At 43.7% G+C, this 16198-nt stretch overlaps 1 protein-coding gene, 1 non-coding gene and 2 pseudogenes across 5 annotated transcripts in view; all 4 read right to left on the bottom strand.

Annotated features, from left to right (window-relative positions):
• Window positions 1-16027, bottom strand: part of FAM76A (family with sequence similarity 76 member A) — a 34815-nt gene extending 18788 nt beyond the window's left edge. For 2 of the 4 annotated variants that reach the window (XM_032301040.1, XM_032301042.1), the window contains exons 1-4: window positions 15823-16027; window positions 14448-14512; window positions 11267-11321; window positions 9800-9952 (exon numbers count right to left, since the gene is read on the bottom strand). In XM_032301040.1, the coding sequence (XP_032156931.1) occupies window positions 9800-9952; window positions 11267-11321; window positions 14448-14512; window positions 15823-15903 (354 nt within the window). In that variant the 5' untranslated portion in view covers window positions 15904-16027. The remainder of the gene's footprint in view (window positions 1-9799; window positions 9953-11266; window positions 11322-14447; window positions 14513-15822) is intronic. The other 2 variants (XM_032301043.1, XM_032301044.1) reach the window with 1 other exon arrangement.
• Window positions 1485-3971, bottom strand: LOC116566556 (annotated as a pseudogene).
• LOC116566557 lies at window positions 4101-5237 on the bottom strand (annotated as a pseudogene).
• On the bottom strand, window positions 9310-9416 carry LOC116566692. Its single transcript, XR_004275974.1, has one exon. It is a non-coding gene; the product is annotated as a U6 spliceosomal RNA (small nuclear RNA).
• Window positions 16028-16198: the final 171 nt, after the last annotated feature.

The following is a 16198-nucleotide window of genomic DNA, read 5'->3' as shown; positions in this document are numbered from 1 at the left end:
AGTACAGTGGCTACAAACGTGGTATTGGGAGCCAGAACCTCTGGGTTCAGTCCCAGTTCTCAAACTTTTGAGCTGTGACTTTGGGCATGTCACAAAGGGCTGCTAGAAGAATCTAGTGACATAATGTAGGTAAAGTACTTAACATGATGCCAGGCACATAAAAGTTCCTTAATAAATTTCAGCTGCTAATTTTATGTCTTTTTGTTTTGTTTCTCTTCAACTTAGCAAACACAGACAAGAGTAAAGTTCTCAGAAAACCATGGTTCTCATTAAGGAAAACTCAGCAGGGAGAAGACAGATGAATGATGAAATTCATACTTCAGTATTTTTGATTTTTTTTTTTTTAGCAATGGGGTCTCACCCAGACTGGAATGCAGTGGTATGATCGCAGTACACCACAGCCTTAAACTTCTGGGCTCAAGCAATCCTCTTGCCTCAGCCTCCTGAGTAGCCAGGACTACAGGTACATGCCACCATGCTCACCTAATCAGTTGTTGCTATTTTTTCTAGACAGGGTCTTGCTCTGTTGCCCAGACTGGAGTATACTGCAACCTCCACCTCCTGGGCTCAAGCAATCCTCCCACCTCAGTCTCCTGAGTAGTTGGAACTACAGGTGAGCACCACCATGCCTGGCTAATTTTTCTATTTTTTTGTAGAGACAGGGTTTTGCCATGTTGCCCAGGCTAGTCTCAAACTCCTGAGCTCAAGTGATCTGTCTGTGTTGGCCTCAAAAGTGCTGGACTTACAGGCGTGAGCCACTACACCTGGTTGTTTTTTATTAATGACAAAATTTGTATATAATTTGTGTAAAACATGTTATTTTGAAATATGTACACTTTGGGAGGCTGAGGCGGGTGGATCGCATGAGCCCAGGGGTTCAAGACCACCCTGGGCAACATGGCAAAACCCCATCTACAAAAAGAAACACAACAAAAATTAGCCAGGCATGACGGTACACGCCTGTAGTCCCAGCTAACAGGAAGGTTGAGGTGGGAGAATCACTTGAGCCTGGGAGGTCAAGGCTGCAGTGAGCTGTAAGCATGCCACTGCACTACATACAGCCTTGGTAACAGAGCAAGACTCTGTCTCAAAAATGAATAAATATTTAAAAAAAAAATATATATATATATACACATTATAGAATGGCTAAATCAAGCTAACTAACATTATTACCTCATATTGTTTTTTGTTTCTTTCTGAGACAAAGTCTTGCTCTGTTGCCCAGTCTGGAGTGCAGTGACACAGTTTTGGCTCACTGCAACCTCCGTCTCCAGGGGTTCAAGTGATTCTGCTGCCTCAGCCTCCCAAGTAGCTGGGGTCACAAGCGCCTGCCACCACGCCCAGCTAATTTTTTTTGCATTTTTAGTAGAGATGGGTTTCACCACGTTGGCCAGGCTGGTCTCAAACTCCTGACCTCATAATCTGCCCAGCTTGGCCTCCCAAAGTGCTGGGATTACAGGCGTGAGCCAACACATCCATTCTAGTCGTGTGTGTGTGTGTGTGTGTGTGTGTGTCAGAACACTTAAAATTTTCAAGAGTACATTTTATTTTAAAAAGTCACCATGTTGTACAATCGATCTCTTCAATTTATTCCTCCTATGTAACTGAAATCCTTTGGCCAACATCTCCCCAAACCCACCCTCCTATACCTCAGTTTTAATACCTTAAAAATGGTTCACAAAATGGTATGCTGGATACCATCTCTCAGATAGAAAGAGGGTCCCCAGAGAAAGACAAATGAATGAGTAGCTTCCAGGGCCCAGTCCCTGGTGGTAGCCTGCCATGGCACTGTTTGAAGTAGAAAAAGTTGACTCCTTTGAGCAGAAGTAACTGCACCAGGGAGCAGGGCACAAAGCCAGGAAAACATAATGTGGCTTCCGCCACCCTCTGAAGCTATGGTGTCTCTGTGCAGCATTCAGACTGAAAAACCACTGGAGGACATACTAGGACAGGTGACAGGGCAGCAGGGCTAGTTGGAATTTCTCAGGTTAGGCAGGGAGTATGCTGATACATTATGGAATTTTACAGTTTTCATTTCTTATTCCTGAAATTAGATCTTGTGCCTCATCTTGAACATGGGTAAGCCACATCATCATTTACCTGAAGTGTTTTTCATCTCATCTACAAAGCTTCTTTGTTCTCCATCCCCCAACCCATCAGCAAGTCCATCAGTCTGAATCTACTCACTTCTTGCTAACTCCACTGCTTCCACTCTACTAAATACATTCTCATCTCTCACAGATGTTAAAAGCTACCCAAATGATCACCCTACCTCCAATAAGCCATTTCTCCATAGCTGCTAAAGGGTTTCTTAAATGATTATATCCTCTTTTAAGAAATACAGAAAAAAAAATTTTCTTTTTCTCTCGACTGTAAAATGGAAAATTTTTTTTATAGTGTAGTTAATATGCCCTCCTTAGGCACTAAGACACATTTCTGTTTGTAACCTTACTGCAGCCATATTTTACTTTTTATAAAAATGAAGTTGGCTGGGCTCAGCGGATCACACCAAAATCCCAGAACTTTGGAAGGCTGAGGTAGGCAGATTGCTTGAGACCAGAGTTGGAGGCCAGCCTGGGCAACATGGAGAAACCCTGTTTTGACAAGAAGTACAAAGATTAACTGAGCGTGGTGGCGTGTGCCTGTAGTTCCAGCTAGTTGGTAGGCTGAGGAGGGAGGATTGGCTGTTTTGAGTCTAGACTGTACTACTTGTACTCTAGCCTGGGTGACAGAATGAGACCCTGCCTGAAAACAAAACAAAACAAAAATTAAGTCTCCCAATAAAAACTGAGCATTTCATCACACTAATTGTTAAATTGCTTCACTAAAACTGTAGTTCGACATGCCAATTTCTAACCTCTTAGAATATTCTGCACAATCAATTTTAATCATTAGAATGAATAATTGCTCAGCGAAGCAGTACCACCTCAGCTATAATATGATTGGTAGTCAATATTCCTGTTTTCTGGTAAAAAGGAGATCTCATGAGCAGCAACAATGGACTCCTTGTGGTCTCACTGATCAAGTGAACGTTTCTGAGTGGCATCTGAACATATATTTCTTAACGAGTCAATCACAGATCTAGGGTCTTCACTCCTCATAACAATGCTTCCAGGCATAATCATGTTAGCTCCTGCCTCTGCACACTTGTGGACAGTGTCAGGACCTACTCTACCATCAACCTCTTTTCCAAAGATGAGAACTGGGTCTTCAACCAGTGAATGTTTGGCATCTCATCTTCCATGAATTTCTGGCTTCCAAATCTAGGTTCTACTGTGATAACCAAGGCCATATCTATTTGATTAGTCCATGGTGCCAAATACTCAACTGTATAGCTCCTGATTTGATGGCAAGGCCAACCTTCAACCAATTCTCCCAAATGTCTTCAATCAAAGCCTCTGAGTTCTTAGTAGCCTCAAGATGAAAGGTGTACTGGCTGGCTTCTGCTATAGCCATTGGCTTTACTCACTGTTCCAGCTTGGATACCATCACATGCATGTCTAAGAAATGGTCCTGGACTAGCTGCTTTTGAAGGCTTTCTACCACAGGATAACCAAATGTGATGTTGAGAACAAAGCAGCCATCCATTACATCCAGATGGTCCTAGAGTCTATCATATGGAGGCACTTGATGCCTAAACTGGCCAGACTGCTGTTGAGGATGGACCAGCCAATCTTGCAGCCTAACGCCATAGCAGTGGCCCCCAGAAGTAAGTTACCCTATGAGTCCATCTTCTCTCCTTAAAACCCAATGGTTTTTCATTATAGTTAGCATAAAATTCAAACTCTGTACCAAAGCCTATTTTTTTTTAACATCATCATTTATTTATTCATTGCTAACATGAATTCAAAGCAAGTATGCAATTTTGCTTTGCAACAGGGTCTCACAACCTCCCCCAGGCAGGAGTACAGTGGTGCAATCACGGCTCATGACAGCTTCGACTTCCCAGGCTCAGGTGAGCCTCCTACCTCAGCCTCCCAAGTAGCTGGGACTACAGGCGTGCATCACCACTCTCTGCTATTTTTTTGTATTTTTTGTAGAGACGGGCTTTTGCCATGTTGTCCAGGCTGGTCTCCAGCTCCTGGGCTCAAGTGATCCACCTGCCTCGGCCTCCCAAAGTGCTATGATTACAGGTGTGAGCCACCACACTCTGCCTATGCAGTCTTTTTTATACTAGAACAAATCAGAAAATCAAGACATAACTGCCATCATGAAATCTTAATCTTTAGAGAAAAACATTTCCACAAGGTTGGCCTTAAGACACTTAGATTCTACCAGTTTTTGACGTGTCTCATATTTAAGTAGTGTAGGTGCTGTGGTTACTTCCAAGTTTTTTTCTGAAATCATTATCTGGATCTTTCCAACAAGGCTTTTCTTCTACTTGGCAGTAGATGAACATACACCCTTTGCTAACATGCTTCAGCCCCTCTCATACGACTGGTTTAGCATGCATGCAATAGGGGCACCAGCTTTTCCCTCCAGCATCCTTAGAACCAATAAAGTAGGTGAAAATGGACTTGCCATTGTGCCACTGCACAGCCCAGGTGAACTCCTCAAAGCTTCACACACTCACCTCCGTGTAGTGTAGTGGGCTATCTGCAGTGTGCTTCATGGCCTAGGTTGACTTAAATATAGCCCCTTACCTGCCTCTATTGCCTCGTTTCCTTCCTCTTCCCCATGTTCACTCCACTTTATTTCTGTTCTAATCATGTGCCAAGCTCATTCCTGCTTTAGGGTTTTTCCACAGCTGATCCTTCTTTCTGGAATTTTTGTCCTACAGAGCTTCCCATGGCTACCACCTTTTCATCATCCTAATTTCCAATCAAATGTTATTTCCTCAGAGGTTCTCCTGATTGCCCAATATAGGCTGTTGCTCCCTATCATATTCTTAATTCTTTATAGCACTAATATCTAAAATTTATGTTCATTTATTTTTCTCCTCATCCATTTCTCTTTCACACATATAATAAGCTCTGTGAGAATAAGGTCTTGTCTATTCAGTTTATTGGTGTATTTCCAATACCTGGAACAGTGTCTGGTACATGATAGGCATTTAGTTTTTTGTTAATGAACATAAAAATGAACTTTGAAATCAAAGCTCAATCTGGTTAATTTCATGGTTATAGGATACAACCTGAAAGTCTGATTTTTTTTTTTTTTTTAGAGACAAAGTCTCACTATGTTACCCAGGCTGGACTCAAACTCCTGGGCTCAAGTGATCCTCCCACCTCAGGCTCCGGGGTAGCTGGGACTACCAGAGCATGCCATCAGGCCTGGCTTGATGGCCTAATTTTATTTATTTTATAGACAGGGTCTCATTCTTTCATCTACATTGTAATGCAATGGTATGATTACAGCACACTGTGGACTTGAACTCCTAGGCTCAAGTGATCTTCCCAGCTCAGCCTCCCGAACAGCTGGGACCACAGGCATGTACTACCATGCCTGGCTCATTTTCTTTTTTCTGGTTGTTTTTGTTTTTCTGTTTTTTTGTTTTATTTTGTTTTGTTTTTGAGATGGAGTCTTGATCTGTGCCCAGCCTGGAGTACAGTGGCACAATCTCAGCTCACTGCAATCTCTGCCTCCCAGCTTCAAGAGATTCTCCCACTTCAGCCTCCTGAGTAGATGGGATTACAGGCGCTCCCTACCACACCTGGCTAATTTTAGTATTTTTTTTTTTTTTTTTTTTGAGACGGAGTTTCGCTCTTGTTACCCAGGCTGGAGTGCAATGGCGCGATCTCGGCTCACCGCAACCTCCGCCTCCTGGGTTCAGGCAATTCTCCTGCCTCAGCCTCCTGAGTAGCTGGGATCACAGGCACGCGCCACCATGCCTAGCTAATTTTTTGTATTTTTAGTAGAGACGGGGTTTCACCATGTTGACCAGGATGGTCTCGATCTCTTGACCTCGTGATCCACCCGCCTCGGCCTCCCAAAGTGCTGGGATTACAGGCTTGAGCCACTGCACCCGGCAATTTTAGTATTTTTAGTAGAAACAGGGTTTCACCACTTGGCCAGGCTGATCTCAATCTCCTGACCTCAAGTGATCTGCCTGCCTCAACCTCCCAAAGTGTTGGGATTACAGGCATGAGCCACTGTGCCTGGCCAAGTTTCTTGTATTTAATAGTGACAGGGTTTTGCCATGTTTCCCAGGGTGGTCTTGAACTCCTGGTCTCAAGCAATCTGCCCACCTCAGCCTCCCAAAGTGCTGGGATTAGAGGCATAAGCCACTGCGCCTGGCCTTGAAGGCTTAATTTTAAAACACCCTACAAGACCTTGCCCAGGTAAGAGCTTTCACTAAAGAAGGGTCTGAAAACAATACAACTCCACTAAAAGAGAGCAAATAATGAACATTAAAATTGCACATAGATCCATAGGACATTTTTCTCAGATCTCTCTCTTAAAAATAAACTTTAAAAATAGAGCATTGGGTGGACGTGGTGGCTCATGTCTGTAATCCCAGCGTTTTGGGAGGCAGAGGCAGGCTAATCACTTGAGGTCAGGAGTTCGAAACCAGCCTGGCCAACATGGTGAAACCCCATCTCTACTAAAAATGCAAAAATTATCTGGGCGTGGTGGCATGCACCTGTAATCACAGCTACTCTGGAGGCTGAGGTAGGAGAATCACTTGAACCTGGAAGATGGAGGTTGCAGTGAGCTGAGCTCATGCCACTGAACTCCAGCCTGGGTGACAGAGTGAGACTCCTTCTCAAAAAAATAAAATAGCATCCTCTGAGAATTAAACTATCAAAAACGAATCATCATAGGTAACGTTCAGTATTTATCGTGTACCAGATTCCATTCTAAGAGCTTTACTAATATCTTGACCTTTGCAGCAACACTGAGATCAGCGCATCCCCATTTACAGATGTGGAAACTGAGGCACTGATAGATTAACATGCCCAAAGTCACATAGTTAGTAAGTGACAGAACCAAGATTTCAATCCACACATTCTGAGTTCAGATCTCCCACTCTTAATCCCTAAACTTAGCTCTCTCCTAAAGTTTATGAATGTATAATTGTAGATCTCTAAAAATATCCAAACACTCTTAGACAAGGTTGTAACTAATAAAGCAGAAAGGTAACAAATTCTAGTAAAACCAAATTAATAAAAATGAACTATTCCAATCAGTAATAATACAGGTACTATTTACTGAGTTCTATTATGTGCCAGGCTCAATATTATTTTATATACCTATGTGAATTACATTTCCTCATGTTTTTGTGAAGTAACTATTGTTATTTCCATGAATAAAGATGAAGAAAGTTGGCCGGGCGCGGTGGCTCAAGCCTGTAATCCCAGCACTTTGGGAGGCCGAGGCGGGTGGATCACGAGGTCAAGAGATCGAGACCATCCTGGTCAACATGGTGAAACCCCGTCTCTACTAAAATACAAAAAATTAGCTGGGCATGGTGGTGCGTGCCTGTAATCCCAGCTACTCAGGAGGCTGAGGCAGGAGAATTGCCTGAACCCAGGAGGCGGAGGTTGTGGTGAGCCGAGACTGCGCCATTGCACTCCAGCCTGGGTAACAAGAGCAAAACTCCGTCTCAAATAAAAAAAAAAAAAAAAAAAAAGAAAGTGATGCATAATGAGGGTAAGTAGCTAGGGTCATTCAGCTAGTTCCAGGAGTCAGATGGGACCCAGGTTTGGGGGGCTGCTGCTTGTGCTGCCTCCTGATTACTAATTCAGACCCTTCAATATCTTGATACAAGGAAGAGGTGCCCTGGTTGGCAGGCAGGAGTATCCTGGTCTCTGGAAAGTTATATCCTCGTATTGTAAGTTAATGAATTTGGTAAGCAAGGGTTAGCCCTTAAGCCCTAGCACCTCTTTTTTTTTTTGAGATGGAGTTTCACTCTTGTTACCCAGGCTGGAGTGCAATGGCGCGATCTCGGCTCACCACAATCTCCGCCTCCTGGGTTCGGGCAATTCTCCTGCCTCAACCTCCTGAGTAGCTGGGATTACAGGCATGCGCCACCATGCCCAGCTAATGTTTTTGTATTTTTAGTAGAGACGGGGTTTCACCATGTTGACCAGGATGGTCTCGATCTCTTGACCTCGTGATCCACCCGCCTGGGCCTCCCAAAGTGCTGGGATTACAGGCTTGAGCCACCGCGCCCGGCCCTAGCACCTCTCAAAAGCATTTCTAGCCACTGAAAAAGAGTTTCTCGACTGCAATCTTTTATTCAACAAATACTTATTGAGTACCTACTATGTGCCAGGCCACTGGAAATAAAGCAGAGTACAAGATGGACAAAGAACTCACATTCTAGTGGGGGTGGACAAACATGTAACCACATAAGCAAGACTAGTTTCAAGATGTGAGATGCTATGAAGACAATAAAACGATATGATAAATAACTGAGGAAGTCAGTAAAAGGTCACTGTGAGCAGGTGGTATCTGAGCTGAGACCTGACATGAGGAGCCGGTTATGAGACTCTAGAAAAGGATGCATTAGGCACAAGGACAGCCAGTGCAAAGGTCACAATGAGACCTGCATGTCAGACAGAATACAGGGTGGCCAGTGTGCTAGAGCAAGGTAAGAGGTAGGAAGCATGATGGAAGATGAGACTGAGAGCTGGGTATGGGCCTTGTGGGCCATTGAAGGGATCTGAGTTTTATTCTAAGCACAACTGGAAACACCTGGAGGGTTTTAAGTGAGAGTAATATGAACAAACTCTAAATCATTCTGTTTCTATAAAGGTACACCCTTCCACATAGAGCTTCCCTCTAATGTAATCTTGTAATCTTTAATTTCAACAGATAGAAACATTTAAATTGCCAGATAGTAAAACTGGTAATGCCACTTCATCTTGATTAAGTTACAGTCCCTTCTTTACAGAATTCTATAGAATTCTGCCAAACACCACTTTATTTACATGATGGTCCACATTTTACGAATGAAGAAAACAAAATATGAATATCTTCTTTAAGGTCAATAATAGAACCAGGAAAGAAACTGAGAAATCTTTCTTTGTTAAATGTTGAGTGTGTAAGGTTTTTTTTATTATTATACTTTAAGTTCTGGGGTACATGTGCAGATCGTGCAGGATTGTTACATAGGTATACACATGCCATGGTGATTTGCTACATCTATCCCCCCATGACCTACATTAGGTATTTCTCCTAAAACATCCCTCTTCCATCCCTCCACCCCCTGCTGTCCCTCCTCTAGCTCCCCTACCACCCAAGAGGTGCTGGTGTGTGATGTTACCCTTCCTGTGTCCAGGTGCTCTAATTGTTCAACACCCAGTTATGAGTGAGAATATGTGGTATTTGGTTTTCTGTTCTTGTGTCGATTTGCTGAGAATGAAAAATATGGAATGCTTCACAAATTTGCATGTCGTCCTTGTTCAGGGGCCATGCTAATCTTCTCTATATTGTTCCAATTTTAGTATACGTGCTGCCAAAGCAAGCACTGGTTTTTTTTTTTTTGAGTCATAGTCTTGTTCTGTGGCCCAGGCTATAGTGCAGTGGCACGATCTTGGCTCAGTACAACCTCCACCTCCCAGGTTGAAGCGATTCTCCTGCCTCAGTCTCACAAGTAGCTGGGACTACAGGCACTTGCCACCACGCCCAGCTAACTTTTTGTATTTTTAGTAGAGATGGGGTTTCACTGGGTTAGCCAGGATGGTCTCAATCTCCTGACCTCGTGATCCACCCGCCTCAGCCTCCCAAAGTGCTGGGATTACAGGTGTGAGCCACTGCACCTCTGCACCTGGCCTGTTAAATGTGTTTTTAACACAGTTAGCCCACCTTAATTTCTCTAAAAGGAAAAAAAAATTAAGAAAAACAGATTTACCTTCTTTCTATCATCTTTCCTGTCAAATGCACACTGCTGCTTGCACTGTTCACAAGAATAGGGTGGTCCATACTTCTTCTCTGAATTTGTGCAGCGCTGGCATTTATTCCCAATAAATGCTGCAATTATGTTGCAATACTGACAAGGTTTGGGCTTAAAGAGGGGGAAGAAAGGGTCAAATATGAATTACTATCATAAAATACTACTGCATTTAAAAAAGCAATAATTTCTACTTTGTAGTTCATTAATCATGGTACAAATGTATTGCCAACTTCATAAATCTGCTTTTATATCGACCAAATGAAGCCCAATTCTTTTTTGGGCTGCAGTGCAGTGGTGTGATCTCAGCTCAATGCAACCTCCGCCTCCCCAGTTAAAGCAATTCTCCCTGCCTCAGCCTCCGGAGTAGCTGGGATTACAGGCGCCAGCCACCATGCCCAGCTAATTTTTGTATTATTTAGTAGAGACAGGGTTTTGCCAGGTTAGCCAGGCTGGTCTTGCTCCTGACCTCAGGTGATCTGCCTGCCTCAGCCTCCCAAAGTGCTGGGATTACAGGCGTAAACCACCCTGCCCAGCCTGAATCCCAATTCTTAATACTATGTGAAGTATTTTTCTGCACAGAACTATTGATTTTTAAATAAATAAATAAACACATAACAAAAGCCCATTAGTATGTATGCAGAGACTTCTATGAGACATTCAACAGAACCAGCTCTTTGGAGAAACTAGCAAGGGCTTCCAAATTTCTGAAAAGGCCTCTTTGCTATTATCAGTATATAAACACGTTGGGAGAATGCCTACAAGCACATAACATCCTGAACTCTAACACTAAGACCAAAAAAAACAATAATTCATCAAAATGACTAGTCAACTGCTACCAAACAAAAAAGTCAAGTTATAAAAATTCATCTTGTCAGCTGTGGTGGCTCACACCTGTAATCTCAGCACTTTGGGAGGCAGAGGTAGGTGGATCACTTGAGGTCAGGAGTTTGAGACCAGCCTGGCCAACATGGTAAAACCCCATTCTCTACTAAAATACAAAAAATTAGCCGTGTGCAGTGGTGCGTGCCTATAGTCCCAGCTACTTGGGAGGCTGAGGCAGAAGAATTGCTTGAACCTGGGAGGTGGAGGTTGCAGTAAGTTATCTTGCCATTGTACTCCAGCCTGGGCAATAGAGCAAGACTCGGTCTCAAAAAAAAAAAAAAAAAAATCATTTTTCCCTTTCTTTTTCCATACTGGTCACTGAAGCCTCTCAAGGAAAATTATAATAATAATCCTGGCAGTATGACTTTAAACACAGAATTCCTTAACAATAAGCATTAGCTAAATTTGAAAGCTGAAATCAGTACCAGATACATTACACATAACTATCTCTTACAATAAAAATATTGTAATGACATTAGTAGGTCACAGAAGCTAAGGTTCCACAAGACCCTCACTGTTAGGTTTAAAAAAAATCCTACTTACCGTTCCATACAACTGCACATTCTGAGCACATTTCTTGCATATTGTATTGGTTTTACTGTTAAGGAAGAAACAGACACAGGCTTTTCTTAGAATATCTGAAAACTGATTCCTCCTGAAGCCCAAGGAATTTGCTCATTGCCAAGGGCCAAGGTGAATTATGGTCTGGATGCTTGGTTAACAAGTTTGAGTATCTTTCTAACAACTTTTTTATTTTTATTTAATTTTTTTGAGACAGAGTCTCACTCTGTTCCTCATCGCTAGAGTGCAGTGGCGTGATCTGCTCACTATAACCTCTGCCTTCCACATTCAAGCAATTCTCATGTCTCAGCCTCCCAAGTAGCTGGAATTACAGGCGCATGCCACCAACCCAAGTAATTTTTGTATTTTTAGTAAAGATGGGGTTTTGCCATGTTGGCCAGGCTGGTCTCAAACTCCTGACCTCAAGAGATCCATCATCCTGGCCTCCCAAGTGCTGGGACTACAGGCATGAGCCACCACACCTAGCCTCTAATAAGTCTTTTAGTTATTACATGGTTATGGATTTTATTATCTCAAATAAAGTGAGACTTTGGCTAAAATGGAGAGTGAGTTATTTCTGATTATGACATCCGCAAGTATCAATAAATAAAATTATCAGATACAGAGAAGACCCTCAAAATATTATATTAAAATGGACTGGCAGGGGAAAAAATGAATTCTCCTTAATTCAGATGAATAGTTGAGAAATTTCAGGTGACAAATAAAGTAACTTTATTTGGAATATAAACTCAGATATTCTATCTTTGTTGACCTCACTCTCTGTTCTCCTTCCAAAGTAAAGGCATATGAAAACACCAGAGGTGGGAAAAGAGACACTGTGATCAAATATTTTGTTAATATTTAGGCCAGGCACAGTGGCTCACACCTGTAATACCAGCACTTTGCGGGGCCAGGACAGGTAGATCACCTGAGGTCAGGAGTTTGAGACCAGCCTGGCCAACAACGCAAAACCCTGTCTTTACTAAAAATACAAAAAAATTAGCCAGGTGTGGTGGCATGTGCCTGTAATCCCAGCTACTCAGGAGGCTGAGGCAGGAGAATCACTTGAACCTGGGAGGCAGAGGTTGCAGTCAGCCAAGATTTCAGCCACTGCACTCCAGCCTGCTCAACAGAGTGAGACTCTGTCTCAAAAAAAAAAAAAAAAAAATTAACCAAATTTTTCCAAAAAAAAAAAAAAAAAAAAAGGGTAAACAAACATTTAACGCTAAATAAATCTGTGTATGCTGAAATGTTTACGGATCATGTATACTGATGTCTGCAACTTTAAATACATCAGAAATAAAATGGATTCATACAGTGATGGATAGAGAAATGAACAGATGGACAGGTGAATATATAGTAAAGTGCATATTACAGAATTTAGGTAGAGGGTATATGGGTGTTCACTAATTTTTTTTTAATTGCATTTTAGGTTTTGGGGTATATGTGAAGAACATGCAAGATTGTTGCATTGGTACACAGATGGCAGTGTGATGTGCTGCCTTCTTCCCCATCATCACTAATTCTTTTAACCTTTTTTTATGTTTGAAAACATCCATGATAGGCTGGGTGTGGTAGCTCACACCTGTAATCCCAGCACTTTGGGAGGCTGAGGAGGGCAGACTGCTTGAGCTCAAGAGTTCTAGAGCAGCCTGGGCAACATGGCAAGACCCCTATCTCTACTAAAGATACAAAAAAAAAAAAAAAAGGTAGGCGTGGTGGTGTGCACCTGTGGTCCCAGCTGAGATCATCTCACTACACTCTAGCCTGGGTGACAGAGAGACAGAGTCTTGCTCTGTTGCCCAAGCGATTTTCCTGCCTCAGCCTCCCAAGTAGCTGGGATTACAGGCGCACATAACCATGCCCAGCTAACTTTTGTATTTTTAGTAGAGACACGGTTTCACCATGTTGGTCAAGCTGGTCTCGAACTCCTGACCTTGTGATCCACCCGCCTCAGCCTCCCAAAGTGCTGAGACTACAGGCTTGAGCCACCATGTCCGGCTTGGAGAAGATATTCTTATAATTCAAATGACTAACTAAAACTAGGCTTCTAGGTCTATGGATGAATTAACAAATAGACCCCCCTTGCTCAAAGCAAGATCACCTACACTTACAAAAGTTTCACAAAAGTCAAACTTGGTATACCAAAAAATCACTTTGTTGCTATGGAAATGTCCCTTAGAGATGTCTGACCACTCATACCTGCATTTCACACTTTTAAAAATTCAATTTGGCCAGGCATGGTGGCTCACACCTATAATTCCAACGTCTTGTGAGGCTAAGGAGGAGGGATCACTTGAGCCCAGGAGTAAGAGACCAGCCCGGATAACATGGCAAAATCCTGTCTCTACAAAAATAAAAAAATTAGCTAGGCATGGTGGCACCGTGGTGCCAGTTACTTGGGAGGTGGGAGGATCACTTAGGCCTGGGAGGTATAGGCTGCAGTGAGCTGTGATGGCTCACTGCACTCCAGCCTGGCTGGCAGACAGAGACTGCTTCAAACAAAAAAAAGAGATTTGCCCAAGGAAAGTGTAATGGCAGGTGAGTTTCAAATGTGACTGGAGCTAACAAACTCTTTTTTTGGTAGGGGACAGATTTTCATTCTGTCATCCAGGCTACAGTGCAATGGCTCGATTTTGGCTCACTGCAACCTCCGCCTCCCAGGTTTAAGCGATTCTCCTTCCTGCCTCAGCCTCCCTAGTAGCTGGGAGCTAACAAACTCTTATCAGGGTTGTCACATTTCCAAAAGTATCTTCTTTGGGCTCATAAATTCTTTAATCTCTGTATATGTACATATGGAAACATGAGGCTCATATTTTCTGTTGTGGGATTGGTTTCTTCTTGTCAAAGATTATAACCACAATATAAAATGATCAAGGGCCTTAAAAAGAACTTTAACTTAAGCAATCAATGGATAATAACTAGGAAATAATATATGTAATATACACCCTTCATTGTATATCTCACCCCACATACAAATTAACTCAAGATGTATCACAGACCTAAATATTTGGCAATTACAGAGTCTGTATATAATGCGATTAATTACAGATCTGTATGTTACAATGCAACTGATTACAAATCTGTACATAAAATGCAACCAATTACAGATTTTAAGAGGAAAGAAGCCTATTAATAGCTTTCATGGTCAACAAAACTCTACCTCTCTTGCTGGTACTCAGTCCTGCAGTAGGTGCACTTCACAACAGGGTGTGCAATCCGACATTCCTGAAATGAAATGAGGATATAATTTTAAAAGGCAGTCACAAATGGAAACAGCCTTCAATAGGAAGCCGACCTGGGTACTATTTCTAGCATAGCTACTATGCTTGAGTGAGTCACTTAAACTTTCTGGGCCTTATTTTAATATTGGCATTACTTCTCTACTGTTGATGTGAGAGTTAAGTAAGAACTTATATGGATTATATGGAACTAGCCATAAATTATAAAACAAACATATGTATGAATAAGCCCCAGACTGGGAATCAGAAGCCCTGAATTCCAGACCTGATTCTTCTGCCACTGTGTGATTTTGAGGTTTACTTGTAAAATGAAAGTGCTGGATTAAAATTATTAGTAGTTATATATACATAACTTCCTTAAAATCATAATATGCATATTTTGAGGCCAAAAAGCGCACTCAAGCACTTGCATTCCCTCAGACCTGGTATCCAAAGACTGGCAAATGAAAAGTGATGACTTTCTGAGGCAAAAATGACAGACAATTATGAGTTACTCAAATCAAGAGACACAAACTCTGGATTATTGGGAATACCTCAATATTATTCTTCAGCCGGTTTGCTGACTTTTTAACTGTTGCCTCACAGCATCTCTAGTCACTTAAAAAGGCAAAGTGGGATGAAGCAACTTAAAAGAAAAAGAGAAGTTGGACCTCCAGGAGTAAAAACTGATCAGCAACTAGTTAGGCAAGAACGAATACTGTATACTGAGAAGTGATCCCTCTGATCTCTGAGCCTGACTGTGGGGCTTTTTAAAAAATAAAGCCTTGCTGCCTCCGATTCTGCGACCGGCCGAAAAGTGTGGGTCTCTCTTAAAAAAATCAATCCTTGCTGCCTCCGATTCTGAAACTAGTCGAAAAAGTGCCTGTGAGGAGCCCGAGTTCGACACACTCCTCCCAGGCAGCACCTTAACTTTGGAGTTCAGTCCCAGGAGGGGCAGGAGGTCCTCTAGTCTGTGACGAGGGAGACCGCGGCAGCAGGAGAGGCAACGTAAAGGGATCCGGGGGCGACCAGTCAGGGCAAGCAGGGGGCCCGCTGTCCCTCCCCCGACCTCACGGGGTCCGAGAACAAGCCCCGCCGTTGCTAAGCACCCGGACACGCCGGCCGCGAGAACCTGGACCGGGCCCCGGCTCCCGCACGTGCCCCGTCGGCCCCCCAGCGGGGTGGGTGCGGCTCCTCAGCCTGGCGGGACTGCCACACCCTGCTCCAGGGACCCCGCCAGACGTCCCCACAGAATAGGGAGCTCCGGGCCGCGCCTCCTGCGTCCCCAGTTCCCGGCCGCCGCCCCAGCCCGCGCACCTTGCACAGCTGCTGCCCCTGAGACAGCGCCTCGAAAGGGAAGCGCTGGTGGCACTTGGTGCAGGCGTAGAGCGCCGCCATGTCCGGCCCCGGCCGCGCTGACCGGCCCGCCGGCCCGGCCCGCCGATTTATCTGACAGTCTGAGGCACAACCCGGCGGCGGCGGCAGGCTGCTGGCTGCAGCAGGCGGGCGGGCGCAGGCGGGTCGGGGCGGACCCGGACGGGCTTGGGCGGGCGCGACGACTCTAGACGCCTGTTCACTGGTGCGCTTTGACGTCGATCAAGTGGGAAGGGGCGGAACACGGAGCTTTCGCCTACTCTGATTCGGTCTGGAGTGGAGTACGCCACTGTGACGCTCGAGGCCGCGATTATGTAAA

Source organism: Sapajus apella, unplaced genomic scaffold (genome assembly GCF_009761245.1).
Source record: "Sapajus apella isolate SASKATOON/1434 unplaced genomic scaffold, GSC_monkey_1.0 scaffold43, whole genome shotgun sequence".
NCBI lineage: Eukaryota > Metazoa > Chordata > Mammalia > Primates > Cebidae > Sapajus > Sapajus apella.
Note: the sequence above shows the minus strand (reverse complement) of the source record. Positions and strands in the feature narration are given on the sequence as shown.